The sequence below is a fragment of the Schistocerca piceifrons genome, chromosome 4 (assembly GCF_021461385.2).
Source record: "Schistocerca piceifrons isolate TAMUIC-IGC-003096 chromosome 4, iqSchPice1.1, whole genome shotgun sequence".
NCBI lineage: Eukaryota > Metazoa > Arthropoda > Insecta > Orthoptera > Acrididae > Schistocerca > Schistocerca piceifrons.
Genome location: NC_060141.1, coordinates 385,872,453 through 385,889,382, shown reverse-complemented (window position 1 = coordinate 385,889,382; position 16,930 = coordinate 385,872,453). Strand labels below are relative to the sequence as shown.

The 16,930-nt window shown below is 40.8% G+C and overlaps 1 protein-coding gene across 1 annotated transcript in view; it reads right to left on the bottom strand.

The window, feature by feature from the left end:
- Positions 1-16,930, bottom strand: part of LOC124795142 (centlein-like) — a 551,801-nt gene that overhangs the window by 44,723 nt on the left and 490,148 nt on the right. The window contains exons 4-8 of the mRNA XM_047259020.1: positions 16,079-16,213; positions 12,427-12,555; positions 7,078-7,140; positions 5,555-5,857; positions 4,388-4,587 (exon numbers count right to left, since the gene is read on the bottom strand). Of these exons, the coding sequence (XP_047114976.1) occupies positions 4,388-4,587; positions 5,555-5,857; positions 7,078-7,140; positions 12,427-12,555; positions 16,079-16,213 (830 nt within the window). The remainder of the gene's footprint in view (positions 1-4,387; positions 4,588-5,554; positions 5,858-7,077; positions 7,141-12,426; positions 12,556-16,078; positions 16,214-16,930) is intronic.

Below are 16,930 nucleotides of genomic sequence, written 5' to 3'. Positions count from 1 at the left end.
CAGAAATCAACCTAAAGTTTCAGACAATCTGGCCTCTGCTATATTCATTCTCTCAAGGTGACAATTCCATTGTTTGAGCAGAAAGCTTTTGTGAGGTTACGAATGGTAGGAGAAGGCAGACTAAAGTTGTGAGGTGGACCAAAAAGTGTGCTCTTATAACTCAAATAATTGAAACTTGACCATAAAAAGCACAAGTGTTGGTTCAGTTTTCCACTGTGTACACCATTTTAGTCTGCCTGGAATAAGTTTACTTTCTCATCACCATTTTCTTTCTCGCAAGTTCATATAGCTCATTTATTTTATGTACATCAGAATTACAGAATTCACTATATTTTCTCTTGAAGAAAATGAAACATTATGGAAACATCATCTTGAAAGAAGGAGTGTAGGCAGAATCCCACATCGAGCCATGCTATACCAACCAAGAGAAAGAAGGGGCATAGGAAGACCCAGAATGAGATAGCAATGAAAAATGAAGACTGAACAGTAACAAGAGCCTAAACCTTGAAGTGCAGAAGGAGAACACTGTATTTGATCACTGTAAAATGTAATAATGGTTTTTTAGCTAGTTCACTCTTTGCGACAAATGTTTATGTATATCCACTTATTGCCATTATTCTATGGCTTTTACAAGCTTTCCCAGTTTTTAGGTAATGTAAACATTAATTCTTCTTATCTTCCTAAAAGATTCAAGAGACAATTACTCATACTTAAAAAGATAATCATCAAAGGCTATGTGACATTTCATGATATAATGAAAGTGATAGTCATATTTAAAACAAATTTCATTTTTAATAACAACATTATGAAAAGGACAGATTGCTGCTCACCATATAGTGGAATTCACAGACAGGCACAACAAAAAAAATACTAAACAAGTAAACTTTCTGCCACATTGTCATCCGTAGGCACATGTCTTGAGATCACTTTTACCCTATAAATTACATTATAAACAAAGCATTCCTGGTACTTGTGGTCACAGCTGAAACTTTTGTTTCCAGCTGTTTTGTCTGGAAAATTTAGATCTTAAATCTTTGGCTAACAGTAGTCATTCAGTAATAATTAATTAATGCTGATCAGTTTGGCTTCTATGAAGAAATTCAGAGAAAGCAATATATGATCCCAAAAACTCAATTCTGGCAAGCCAAACAAGAAAAATTACTCTCTTGATATTTTCTGGTACTTTAACAATTGTATACATTTGAATGCTAATATCATAAAATTTCGCTAGGGAAATGAAAAATTATGATATTAGAGGCATCTCCCATACATTAATCATGTTATATTTTAACAGCGGAAAACAAATTAACAATGGGAACACAGAGGTATAAAGTTAAATTTGGAATGGGGAAATATTACTTAGGATACACCACAATGTTCACTTCTTAGGCCACTCCTGTTCTTGGCCTACATAAATGATTTATAAAAGATACTGGAGGACTCTTCAAAAACTGTGGCTTACAAAATGTTCACTCCTAACAGTTTAGCTGTAAAAGACCTCTTACAACACAATTTCAGACAAATTAAAATGACTTACTGACACCAGAAATAGAGATCAAGGCATGCACGCTGTGAAATTCCAAGGTATCCTGAAGGATAACAAACTGATGTTGCAACATGCATGGATAAATATATTATAAACCACATTTCTGCCTGATTTGCATTTTAAAAGCACATTTTGTTGACCTGCAGGCAGGATTACTTACTTTCACTCAGTAAGGTCCTATTGAATTATTTTTTGGAGCTAAGAAAAAGTATTTATTTTACATACATGTTTAGCAAAAATATTGTGTTAAGTTGTCAATAATGTGCCATCTTACAAGAGCCTCATCAGTGACCTCTGGATTCTTACACTCATGTGTCTTTACATTTATTCGATAAGGCATTTGTGGTAACTAACAAAAGAGAACTTATGGTGAACAATACTATTCACAAAACTAGAAGTGAAAATATTTTCTTATGGACTTTAACAAGTTGCTGACAGACATGAGGCAGAAAACTAGAGTTCTCAGATAATAATGAAATATAAAAGAAAATATGGTACCTTATTATTTCTTCTATAATTCAACAAAATATTTGGACTAGAGGATGGAAATACCAGGTAACATTAATGTTCGTATTAAACAGTTTTTAACTTTTTCAGTATACTGAGTTGATGGCATTCTTTGAAATCAATAAAGTCACATAAATGTTTTAGTTTGAAACTTTATATAATGTTGAGTGATGTAAGAAGAGGAGAAGTGCTTTGTTTTAAAAGTAGCTGCGGAGGCAATTTGTTGTTATGAAACATTAAATAATCTTCCTAAAGCCTTTGACACATTTTGCTGTTGGCAGACGCTTGCATGAGCACTGTGTGTCGTTGTTGTATGTGGCGCATTTCCTTTTCAATTTAAGTTATTTTCATTTTTTCTCTCGTTTATGTTTGATTGTTGAAGTATTATTCTGCAGTACGGGGATGCAGTAATATCCTTTGGTAGAGTATGGGTTCTTACCAGTCAAAATTACAAAAATTTAACTAAAAACTAAAACAATGAAAAATTTCTGGAATTCTAAAAAAATTCCCGGGTTTTTCCTGATTTTCTCCCGGATGAAAAAACTCCCGGGTTTTTCCCAGATCTCCCGGTTTTCCCGGGTCATATACACCCTGGTTAATTGTAACTTGACTACAATGTTAAATAGAAAAAACTTTCCTGATATTCCACAAAATATTGCATATTTGATCATGAATCAGCTTTTGGCTTCTTAGGTCTCTTAGGTCTCTTCAGTTGTCATTTGACAACAGCCTAAGAAACTGAAAGTCAGTTGAAATAATTAATAAAGGCTTATTCCTAAGTATGTTGAGGGTTTCAAAATACATAGCAAAATGAACCATATCAGTGGATAGAGCATCCCTCCAAGTTTGATTAATAACATGTGTCATGGCATAGTTGCAAAGTGCATCATTAGAGGGAAAGCATATCGGAACATGGTGTAAAATGGAACAGTGCATGTTTTTTGCCCTTGACATCCCTAAATGGGAATCAGTTGTGATGGCTAAGTGATGAATTCATGTAAAATATCAGGTAAAAGCTAAATCAGACAAAACAATGCATGGGTGGTACAGTGCATTCAAGTCACTGGTTGCTTATGAGGTGAGGAAAAAACAAGACAGCTGGGACCATCAGCAGAAAAGATAGCGCGTGTGTGGGAATCATTCACAAGGAGCTTAGAGAAATCGATGACATGTGGGAGCGTAGAAATGCAGATTCAACAGTCAACTGTCTGATGCGCTCTTGCATGTAAAACCATGCTGACTGCAGTTGTTATGTGAACTGACCACTAGCTTCATTCTGACATCTGCAATGACTTTCTGTGGCATAGAAGTTGGCTTTCAAGAACAACATCATATTTTGTGTGTCTCTAAAGGTGAATTGCCACAACATGCATGTTTGAGGCACAGAATATCCACACAAGATTGTGGAACACATTCATAATTCACCTAAAGTTAACATCTTGTATGCTTTGTCCCCTTCCACAGTTTATAGGCAGCTTTTATTTAGGGAGAAGACTGTGACTGGTTTCATGTGCCAGGACATGCTGCAGCAATACTTATGCCATGATTTTAGCAAGATATTGCAGACTTCATTTTGCGACAAGATTGTATTTCACCATACTTTCTTTCCAGTATTCATGATTGCCTCAATCCCAAACTGCTTCAGTGTAGGAATGGCAGTGCTTTCCATCATGACTTATTCAGTAGCCACCACAGTCACCTGAATTAACTCCATGAGATTACATTTTATGGCATAATGTCAAAGATGGTGCATCCCTGCCTCCACTGCCACTTAATTTGAAAGAGTTTCAAGGAAGGATAGTTAATGCAGTCATTGATATTCACCATGACATGATGGAATGTGCGAGGCAACAGTTGGACTGTCATATTGTCATTTGCCACATCACTAATGGTGCTCACAATAAGCACCTGTAATGTGTGTTGAAAATGGTCGCTCTATCCACTGACATGCAGTTTTTTTCTGCATGTCCTGTGGATTTTGTGTAGTCATCTTTTGAAACTGTTTCCTATTTAAGATTATTTCAGAACATATCGACCATGGGTTGTGTGTATTGTTTTGTTCTGAAATTAAACAGAAGATACTGAAATTCGTGATAAGAGTGATGAATCCTTCTGAGGAAATAAGCCATGTAATATGCTTTCAGAGTGACATTTAGATAAGTTTCTTACTTGTAATTTTCAACGCAGAAGGTGACAAATAATAAATTTGTTCAAATGTCACTACAAAATGAATATATTACTCATCTGTTTCCTGAAAAGAATTAAATTAGAGCAATTCATTGAGAAATAATGAATTTGCATATAGATAAGAGAGTGTTTTTGCCAGACACTTACAGTTGGCAGCGTTGTTCAAGGCGGGCGCGTTGCTCCATGTGCTCACGAATCAGTGCCAGCTTCTGTATTTCTCCTGTGAGTGCTCCACAGCCCACAGGTTCATCAGTCTGTGAAGCACAGCTAATAGTTTCGGCAGGCCACAGCAAATCTGTCTGTGTGGCTTGTGAGCATGCTGCTGCTGGCACCTCCCTCTGCATAACCTAAGCAGGGCATCGCATGATCAGTCATTTTAAATCTGGCTTCCTTACTTTTGTAGTGAAATACAAGTATTCTTAACAACTTTCAGTGCTGCTACAGCAACAAATTTTACAGCCCAAACACCCATAAATTAAGAAAGGGAATATCACACTAATAAAGAGGGTGAAATGCTGCACTGTGAATATGCACATGATACTCAATTTCCAACTACAGTAACGGGTAGTCCTTCTACAGCCTTTTTAACAGACTGCATATTCAGTAGGTACAAGCTACCATCAGCAAGAACAGCTAAGTGTAAACTTAACTTTGGACATTCTTATACCAAGAAATTTCAAGCCTTTAAGATGTGGACACCATAATGAAACAAATGTATGACATCTTACCCTAAAAGTTTAATAACTGTATATTGTTCTCCAGAATACATGTGGTGAATCATGCCTGTGACATTATGCACAGCCTTTCTCGAAATTTCAGTGCAAAATAGTCAGACTTATCCTTGAAGATTTTGCTGAGATGACAGTTAAATTATGCAATGATGATAATTTCAAAACAGAAGTGCATTAAATTCTCATTGAGTTATGGGGTTAGATATGAAAAGCATACTGAAAATGCGTAAATAATGAAGCTTTTTTAACTGGTGACATTTACCAACTTCTGAGCAATACATGTTTATTTATTGCGACATCAATTTCTTCATCAACTAATGTAAGACTAACTAAACTACCTATGACACTGGTCAAATAGTAGAGTTTTAAAAATTGGAAATTGTGGCTATAACGACATTATTTTGGGTAAGGGTTGTGGTCTTACATCACCATTAAGAACAAAAATGTAACTCTCAGGATCTACAGGTCAACATAAAGTTCATGTTACATAACTTAATATTACATATAAGCCAACAATGAAAAAAAAAAACTAATTGAAAATGTGGAACTTTTCCTACAACTTTTATGAAATGTATTTCTATACCTGGCATCTGTGGTAGTTGTGTTTGTTGCGGGAGAGGCGGCGGTGTGGTGAAGCACGAGGAGAAGAGCCAGTATCAAAGCCGTCATCAGTATCTATGTCATCGTCATCTCCACGGTCATCATCTTGGTCGTTTATTTCAACTTCGTCGCTAAGTCGGTCTTCATCATCGTGGTCGTCAGAATCGAAGATGCCGCTCTCATGGCTGCTGTCACTAAGCTTAGGGCGCACGGGTGGTGGCGACCTCTGCTCGGCCGTGAAGGGCAGCACGGTTGCCACAATGCGGCTGCCGGGCACAGCTTTGTCCTGTAACATTGATCTGAATGTATAAATACTTTTCCTCATGAATAATTAACTATAAACTTAGTTTGAGCACATTCATAATATTGTACATTATGTTTATGATACACTTACAAAGGAAATTGAAAAATAATATCTGTTGCACATTTGTCGGTATACTTTTCCTCGCAGGTCTCTTAGTCCTAAATTTGCAGAGATATGGATTTCAGACAATGTGTTTGTCATACTCTGCAAGTAGACTATACTGCAACACTGTTGTAGGCATCCAAGAGTATAGCTTAGAAAAGGACTTACACCTCCAGTGCAACATTTAAGTTTTGGTCATGGCTGCAGGAGGTTTCTGTATGGTTGTGTATGTGGATGTGTGTACTTTTGCTAGAGAAAGATCAAGAGCTCAAAAGCTAGTGTGAATGCTGTTTTCTGTTGCATGTTTCTATGTGCTGCACAGCAGTCCACTATAAATGAGTGGTTGCCTTTCCGTATCTTACATATTATACCAAGATATTAATTATACAACTATGAATGATTGTAGGAAGATCCACAACTGATTTAATGTTCAGCACTGTGGAGCAGTTTTCTTTAGACACTCCTTACAATGTTGGAACTCTACCTCAGCAGATGCTACTACAGACTTTAAAAGTTGCAGATGTACGGCTAAAGTGGTATACATACTAACATAAACCACCTTAATTAGCTATACAAAACCACACCATCAAACACACAAAAAACCAACTTCATAATTTCTGCATTGAGTCAACAGCATGTAACTTTGAACCATTTCAATTAATCCAAATGCTGTGAATTAATTAACCATGGTTAAAAACCTTTCACTTATTCTCAGCAGTTAAAAAAATTGGTTTTTGATTAAGTCATTGTCACAATGACACCTACAACTACATGAAAATAAACTCAAAGATATATTTATCATTGGGAGCAAGTATGACACTCAACTCTCTGTAACAGAATTGTTGCTGTGTAATGTCTCTGACCTTATAGGTTAGACAGTAAATTTTATTAAAAACATAAACCCACACCAATATGACATTTTATTCATCTAAGTCATGTTTTGAGGGTACTGCTCGGTTTAGGAAATGCTACCTACTTCCTGTTTCAATCATAAGCAAAATCCTGTTAATCTTCAACTAGTTTCAGATATATGATGTTATATTTCTTCCAAATGCACGACAGTGCCATAAGTACTACTTACAAATTCTAGATGCACTTACAAGCGTATTGTCTGTTTGTGACCGCATGCACACAGGACCACAGCAGCAGCGATGGGACCCACCCTGCAACATCATCAGCAGTCATTAGCAGTCCATCCAACATATAGTTTAAAGATTGTAACTTTACAGAATAGAAACTCTGCATTTGAGTTGCTATCCAGTAACCTAGATTCTACTTTTTCATTATTTTTGTTTCATGAGAGTACATATCTACGGATAAGAAATTTTTAAGTTCCCGACAAGCACAATTAGAAGACCCTTATGGAAAGCTTTCAGTCACAGCCTTCATCAGTAGAAGAAAAACACACACCATTCATACACACAAGCAAGCACATCTCACACACGCATGACCGCCAACTCCAGCATCTCAGACTGGAATGCAGCCATGACATGGGACACAAGCAGCAATCGGGTAAGGGCGAAGAAGTAGGAGGGATAGTAGTGTATAGGTAGGGAAGAGACATGAATGCTGTCTGGCGGTGTGTCAAGGACTAGAATGTCAACAGGCACAGCATCTTGAGGTTGTGGTGCAGGAAGATGGGGAAAAAAGGCGTGAATAAGGAGAGGAGTGAGCAAAGATGGGTGTATGTGTTGGCAGAGGGCAGTAAAAAAACCAAAAGGGTGGGAGGCAAAAATGGGGAGGAGATGATAGAACAGAGGGGTGGTAACTGTTGGGTGGAGAGAGTGGGGACAGTATATCACTGTAGTTGAGGCTGGGATAACTACAGGAGCAGAGAATGTGTTGTAAGGATAACTCCTATCTGCATGATTCAGAGAAGCTGGTGTTGGAGGATACTATCCAGATGGCTCAGGAAGTGAAGCAGCCACTGAAATCAAGCATGTTACATTCAATTGCATGTTGTGCCACAAGTTGGTCTACTTTGCTCTTGGCCACAGTTTGGTGGTGGCCATTCGTATTCGTGGCTGTTAGCCATACCAATATAACAAGCTGCACAATAATTTCAGCAGAGCTGGTAAATAACATGTGGAATTTTCTGTACGGCCACAAAGGAGTGTCTGTTTCGTCACCATGTACCTCCCTGGACTAGAACAACTGAACCACATCCTTTGCCACGACTTCGATTACCTATCTTCATTGCCTGAAACAAGAGACACCCTGCCCACGATACTTCCCACTCTCCTAAAGTGGTGTTCCATTGCCCACCCAACCTCCAAAACATCCTAGTCCATCCCTGTGCCACTCCCAGTCCCAGACCCTTGCTACAAGGATCATATCCCTGTGAAAAACTCAGGTGCAAGATCCCAGTTCACACAGCCAGCATTTCCTCTTCCAGTCCTGTCACAGGTTTATCCTACTCCATTAGGGGCCGGGCCACGTGTGAAAGCAGCTGACACTTGAACCTGAGACCTTTGCCTTTCACTGGCAAGTGTTCCACTAACTGAGCTACTCGAGCATGAGTCACGACTCATCCTCACAGCTTCGCTTCTGCCAGTACATTGTATCCACCTTCCAAACTTCGAAAAAGCTCACCTGCAAAATTTGCAAGAATAGCAACCCTGGAAGAAAGGATATTATGAACACATGGCTTAGCCACAGCCTGGGAGATGTTTCCAGAATGAAATTTTCACTCTACAGTAGAGTATACAGCCAAACACACTGCCGACGGAGCTACCCAAGCATGACTGATGAGCCATCATCACAGCTTTACCTCCACCAGTACCTCATCTCCTACCTTCCACTTACCCATGAAAGGCAAACATACTGAGTTTGAGTATCAGTCTGGCATGCAGTTTTAATCTGCCAGGAACTTTCATATCAGCACACATTCCACTGCAGAGCGAAAATTTAATTCCAATTTTACGTTATTTGCTTGTTCCATGTGTCATAACTGTGATCCGTTGCTATGACGTGCAACAAGTCAGTTTTACTGGACAAAGAGGAAGGAAGCTCTCCTGCTTCATTGTTTCTTACATCTCTCTTCCCTGACAGATCACATCCAAATAATTAGAAATGTCACCTACAGTGTAAATGCCATAAAATGTATAAATATTTATTATCCTGACATTATTAACTTACTAACGTCAGAGCAGTTTTTGGTAAATTTCAGGATTTTAATTCCTAGGTGTACAACATACAGTCATGTCTGCATGTTAAGTGGAAAGCACAAATCCTAAACATCCAACACTAGCCAAGCATGTGCTCCAAATCACATATGAAAAGAATGAAGTTTCACTCAGCAATGGAGTGTGTTCTGATTTGAAATTTCCTTGCAGATTAAAATTGTGTGCCGGACTAGGACTCGAACCTTGGACTATTACCTATCACAGGCGACTGCTGTACTGATTGACGTTTCCAATAAGTCCCATAGTGCTCAGAGCCATTTGAACCATTTGACGTTTCCAAGTACAACGTATGACTGACCTTAACAGCTTTACATTGGTCAGTACTCGTGGAAGTGAAGTTATGAGAGTGGGTTGTGAGCTGTGCTTGGATAGCTCAGCCAGCAAAGTTTCCCAGGTTCGAGTCCTGATCCAGCACTCAGTTTTAATCTTCCAGGAACTTTCACACAGCAATGTACAATGTTGAAAGAGAGGCGTAATGAGCACACTTGGCAGCAGTGGCACTTTGGGACTTATTCATATTTAAGCTACATTCTGTGTCTAGTGAACAAATATTCCCCAAACTGATTGTATTTGATATGCAAGTTTTTCAGAGTCCAAGAAGACAGCATTAAAAATGTTCATATATTTCTTGGAACTGCCCCGCATAGGGGTTACAGGTAAACCCACCTATGTCTGCAGCTTTCACTGTCCTTCATTGCAGTGGAAGGTCGTTCACTTAGTTTCAGTCGGAAAACTCTACGCCCAGAGAGTCATGTATATCTACTGTTTGTCCATGACAAGTTGATGATTGGCGTGGTGGCTGTCGGGAATGGCCGTGCCCCCGCATTAGGCTGCTGAGGGGACAGCAGCAGTGAGGGGAAGTCGGCGTCAACTGCTTGTAGCAGCGCCTGCACTACCATACGTGTTTTGCGGTTAATACAAAACCGGAGGCGGCACTCGCGAAAATATTGCCCGCGTAACACTTCCGTCGGATCGGAGACCTCCTAATTTGTTGACATATTTATGGTCGAGAGTTTTATCTATAATTTATGGCCGCGCGGGATTAGCCGAGTGGTCTGCGGCGTTGCAGTCATGGCCTGTGCGGCTGGTCTCGGCGGAGGTTCGAGTCCTCCCTCGGGCATGGGTGTGTGTTTGTCCTTAGGATAATTTAGGTTAAGTAGTGTGTAAGCTTAGGGACTGATGACCTTAGCAGTTAAGTCCCATAAGATTTCACACACATTTGAACACTTTTATAACTTATGTATCGAAAACAATGAAAAATGAAAGTAGATGAATGTGCAACATCCGACACTATGAATCGGAAATAAAAAAAAAAAACTTATTTTTGGAAACTGCTCGCACATTGCATTTACTAAACGCAACACAGCAGTAATGTTCACAACGTGTAATTAACTGTGCTTGAAAGAACTGTCAAAATGATGTTCACTAAAGATAACTGTTTATTTGCCCGCCTTGTAAACACTGTGAGATTGTTATCCTGAAATCATATTTATTTGATATTCTGTCGAACTTCTTGCTGTGGTATACCGCGTTATCTATACAATCACAAAATTGTGTGGGATATTAGGAACCACCACATCTGCACCAGCCTCTCCCCCCCCCCCCCCTCAACGTCTGTTAGGTTCGTCAAATTCAAGAAGTTCGCAAGTTAGTGAAATCAGTTTCCTGCATGAAACTTCCTAACAGATTAAAACTGCGTGCCACATCGGGTTCCCAGGTTGAAGTACCGGTCCGGCACACAGTTTTAATTTGTCAGGAAGTTTGAAATCAACGCACTGTCCGCTGCTGAGTGAAAATTAGTTCTAGTTTCTTGCGTCTTGCTGAATGTACTTGCCCAATTTCCAATTTGTCTTCTCGTGGAAGTACTTCTCAAACTTGTAGAAGATGTGGGTATTCATTACCGATGCGAAAGTATCATTGCCGGCCGCGGTGGTCTCGCGGTTCTAGGCGCGCAGTCTGGAATCGTGCGACTGCTACGGTCGCAGGTTCGAATCCTGCCTCGGGCATGGATGTGTGTGATGTCCTTAGGTTAGTTAGGTTTAAGTAGTTCTAAGTTCTAGGGGACTGATGACCACAGCAGTTGAGTCCCATAGTGCTCAGAGCCATTTGAACCATTTGAAGCCAAAGTATCATTGTCGAAAAGGAGAACGGTACAAAGACAGGGGGGCCGAAACACATGTACCGTTCGAACCTTTAAACACACACAGTTAGCATCACCAGTCAAGGAACTGCGAAATGATTTTACCAACCAATTTGTTTCACCAGAAGGGAAAGCAGAAGGGCAGTACAGACGTCTTTAAATTTTAGCTAATTTTTTAATGTTATTGTAAGCATAAATGCATTACATTTGTGATAAAAGTAGTAAATACTGCTCCCAAAAATCGAAGAGTAATTAAAAAAGCAGTCTCTTGGTGAGATACCGCGCCGCATTTTTGTTTCCTGCTATCACATACTTGACTATACAGTAGACAAGAGATGTTCTAAATTTGCGTACGACACCCTCTAAATTTTTAATCTAAGTAAAGTCCTCTGATTTTAGTTAATCGAATAGTGTTTCTTGGTAACATCGATGTGTACTCCTCTAATTTTTTTCAATTTTTTATTTTTGTGTTTCGTCACGATTTTTATTCACTAATAATAATGCAACAACTGTGGCGACTGCTCTGGCTTTTTAGAGTAACTCCACTGCTGTAACAAGTGCTTGCGGCGAGTTCCTGAAGAAAACTTGCCCAATGACTTGAACTAAATTAGAGTAAATTTCTGTTCTAATGTAAACATCCCAGCAACTGCTTACAGAACTTATTTGCTAATGGACGCAAGCCTTTCGTAAGAATCCGCATCTAGGCCCAGCTTGACGCTCGGAGACAAATTAATATCTTCAGGTAGTGCCGATTTCCTCTGCACCTGGCAGCACTAGCGAAATCGACAAGTTATCGTGGCCAAACTATATGGTGGCCTCTACACTTTCACAGTCTGTAACTTTATGTACACCGACGTCTATGGGTCATGTGTGATCTGATAAATATTTCCATTTTTGAAAAACCATTTATGCATGGTATTGGATAATTCACGACACTACTTTTCAGTCGAAATAAGTTCAAAATTATATAAAGCAAACCATAGTGGCTGCAAATTCAAATTTTCTGAGAACTTGGAATACCTTAATTAACACATTAAAATGTGGTTGCAGTGACAAACATGTTTTAAATTTTTAATGCTTTCTTAAATTAAGGCATTTTTGAGGTCAATATATGATGTACATACCGTATCAGAGTGTTCCATCTCTAGTAAACGAAACTCTAGGAGCTCATTCAGCTCACGCAACTCAGCTACTTCGTCCTCTAATCGTTGTACACGCTCCTCGCTATTGTCGCCGGCACCATCTTCATTCACCTGCAATACAAACACAACAATATTCGGACAAATGTTACTTTCATTCTATTGATTTCTCAGGCCTTAAAGAATGGTACTCAAATGCGTAATTTACATACAGTGGAAGATTTTAATCACTGCATCTTAAATGCAGTATTCTTTTTCGTGTTCTTATGAACGATTAGAGAAATAAAAAGACAGAAATTGTGCACCGGCGCACAGTCTATCTGTCACAAAATGTGGTAAATATAGGCACACTTCCGGTCACAATGAGTTTTGGTGCACACAATCCACATATTCTAAACCAAACCACAATCATAAAGGCACTAAATATTACATTTGCACACAGAAAGTCGATAAAGTAACTATTTTTTAACGAAAATTTTGATTACAAATCATTAGGACGTGCGAGAACTAACCATACTTCTTGGCAGACAAAGTAGACACCAAAAGTAGGAAATCTCCGTCTCCTCTTTTCTTATCAGGCAAATTTTAACAGTGAAAGTCTTTCCTACCAAATGTATCTGGAATGGCTAAATCAAGTTTATTTACGCCATCAGCATTATGTAATTATGGTAACTTTGACTCGACAGAGCTTACCCAGTATATGAGATGGAGTGTGTGGGAAGTGGGTGGGGCAACTCATGATAGTTTCGTTATGAATGGCGAAATAGATTTGAGATTTCACAAGTGATTTTCGGTACACTTGCTACTAGTCGGTATCCATAACATGTACTGTCTTTCTTCAAAGAGCTATCTTTTCTGAATTGGGTGGGATCAGTGCCCCAACCCACTGCTTCCCTCCTCGACTGCTGGGTGTGCCCACATACCTCACTGTTTAGAGTAGCCCTAACTCACTGAAGTACTGTTGCAAAATTTCAAACTAATGTCATCATTTACTCCCTTAATATGATTACTTGGCGTTCATTTAGGGATTTTCTGCTAGGTACTGTAGATTTGTGTACTCTATTTCTTTGATTGATGGTTATTCTCAGCTGTTTGATAGCCACCTAAGTTCTATCACCTTCAAGGTTCTGCATACTTTTAAGTGATTTGTCCTTGTTTTTTTTTTTTTTTTTACAAAAGGTCGATTTAGCCCATACGAAAATGTAACAGAAATGTTCGGAGAACTTAAATGGAAATCCTTGGAAGAAGACATACACTACTGGCCATTAAAGTTGCTAAATCAAGAAGAAATGCAGATGATAAACGGATATTCATTGGACAAATATATTATACTAGAACTGAGATGTGATTACATTTTCAAGTAATTTGGGTGCATAGATCCTGAGAAATCAGTACCCAGAACAACCGTAATAACGTCCTTGATACGCCGGGGCATTGAGTCAAACAGAGCTTGGATGGCATGTACAGGTACAGCTGCCCATGCAGCTTCAACACGATACCACAGTTCATCAAGAGTAGTGACTGGCGTATTGTGACGAGCCAGTTGCTCGGCCACCATTGACCAGACGTTTTCAATTGGTGAGAGATCTGGAGAATGTGCTGGCCAGGGCAGCAGTCGAACATTTCCTGTATCCAGAAAAGCCCGAACAGGACTTGCAACATGCGGTCGTGCATTATCCTGCTGAAATGTAGGGTTTCGCAGGGATCGAATGAAGGGTAGAGCCACGGGTCGTAACACATCTGAAATGTAACGTCCACTGTTCAAAGTGACGTCAGTGAATACAAGAGGTGACCGAGACGTGTAACCAATGACACCCCATACCATCACGCCGGGCGATACTCCAGTATGGCGATGACGAATACACGCTTCCAATGTGCTGTCACCGCGATGTCGCCAAACACTGATGCGACCATCATGATGCTGTAAACAGAACCTGGATTCATCAGAAAAAATAACGTTTTGCCATTCGTGTACCCAGGTTCGTCGTTGAGTACACCATCGCAGGCGCTCCTGTCTGTGATGCAGCGTCAAGGGTAACCGCAGCCATGGTCTCCGACCTGATAGTCCATGCTGCTGCAAACGTCGTCGAACTGTTCATGCAGATGGTTATTGTCTTGAAAATGTCCCCATCTGTTGACTCAGGGATCGAGACGTGGCTGCACGATCCGTTACAGCCATGTGGATAAGACCCCTGTCATCTCGACTGCTAGTGATACGAGGCCGTTGGGATCCAGTGCCGGCCGGTGTGGCCATGCGGTTCTACGCGCTACAGTCTGGAACCGCGCGGCCGCTACGGTCGCAGGTTCGAATCCTGCCTCGGGCATGGATGTGTGTGATGTCCTTAGGTTAGTTAGGTTTAAGTAGTTCTAAGTTCTAGGGGACTGATGACCTAAGATGTTAAGTCCCATAGTGCTCAAAGCCATTTGAACCATTTGGGATCCAGTACGGCGTTCCGTATCACCCTCCTGAACCCACCGTTTCCTTATTCTGCTAACAGTCATTGGATCTTGACCGACGCGAGCAGCGATGTCGCGATACGGTAAACCGCAATCGCGATAGGCTACAATCCGACCTTTATCAAAGTCGGAAACGTGATGGTACGCATTTCTCCTCCTCACACGAGGCATCACAACAACGTTTCACCAGGCAACGCCGGTCAATTGCTGTTTGTGTATGATAAATCGGTTGGAAACTTTTCTCATGTCAGCACGTTGTAGGTGTCGCCACCGGCACCAACCTTGTGTGAATGCTCTGAAAAGCTAATCATTTGCATATCACAGCATCCTCTTCCTGTCGGTTATATTTCGCGTCTGTAGCACGTCATCTTCGTGGTGTAGCAATTTTAATGGCCAGTAGTGTATTTACATAGGGGGCTAGTAATGTTTTGTAGAACAACATAGCACCAACTAGCACTCCAGTATATGTGGAAGCTGAGAGCTGCCACTCTGGAGGTTCACGTTTGTGCCCATATAAAGGCTATTTGTAGGTATGAATTTCTTACAACAAATCTTTGGTTAGAGGCTTCTTATAGTATTTCATCCTAACCTAGTGGTGAGCGTATTCATAACATATGCTCCTCCTCCTTCTCCTCCGTCCGAAAAGGTCACGGAAGGCGAAATGTCACCGACCGACCGTCGCGTCATCCTCACCGATAAGCGTCACTGGATGCTGTTATTGAACGGCATGTAATCAAAACACTGTTCTCCTGGCCACTGTCAGCTTTCGTGACCGAAGCCGTTACTTTTCAGTCAAGGAGCTCCTCAGTTGGCCACACAAATGCTGAGTGGAACCTGCCTGCTAACAACGCTCGGGACACCCAGACGGTCACCCATCGATTTCTAGCCAAGCCCGACAGTGTTTAACTTCGGTGATCGAATGGGAATCGGAGTTACCATCATGGCAAGGCCGTCGGCCTTCATAACATATGGTGACACAAATTTCTGTAAACAGAATGCTTTCTCAGGATCTGATACTGTTGTTGTTGTAGCCAACGCCAACTATTGCCTACGACCCAATGACAGAAACTACAAGCATTGAATGGAATCTACAAGCTTAGAGCTGACCCATTTCTGAATGATGTTTAATATATGACTCTCGCACAGTGTAACGCATGCATAGGTGGCAGACTCGGCTGACCTGTGGTCCGAGGCGCGGCCAGCACAGCTTGTCGGGAGCGGCGGCTGCTTCTTCCTCCGGCTGATGCTGCTGCTGTTGCTGCTGCGGCAGTGACTGGGGCTCGTCCTCCTCAGCCACTGGCTCCAGCTCCATAAACTGCGAACAAGGCACAGCACACCTCACCTCACCTGCAGCCTTCTGTCAGTTGCTAACTGCGACACAAAATATTAATAATAATGTGGGGGAGTAACTACGCTCCTTGTATTTGAATATCATTTACAGACGAGAGCTTTTTTTTCTCCCTAGGTCCAATCGCTCACGAAATCAAACCGCAGGATAATCCAATGAAGGTTTGAGCAGATGAGTTGCGCAGTGCCTCTAGTAAGCCCGTCGATTGTGTCACGTCACAATGTTTATAGTTCTGATTGTACAGAGGCATAGAATCTCCTGTCAAGTTCTCCACGATGAGAGGTTCCGCCTGATTTCATGCATCCCACATAACATAGCTGTCATGCGTGATTGCAAAATGCGGCAATGGTGCAAGAGCTTCCAAAGGAAGACTGTGTTTAACGTCCCGTCGACATCGAGTTCATTTGAGATGGAGCACAAGCTCGGATTTTGTCAACGATGTGGAAAAAAATCGGCCGCGTTCTTTCGGAGCAACCACCCCGCCATTTGCCTTGAGCGATTTAGGGAAATCATGGAAAACCTAAATCTGGATGGCCGCACGCGGGTTTGAGCCATCGTCCCCCCGAATGCAAGAACTTTCAATCATAACGTGTAGATGCGTGATGCAGGCGCTCAACAGGCGGGTCAAGAACATTTTTTCACTTACGCGACATATCGTTTGTCGCCCCACCCCCTTGACATATC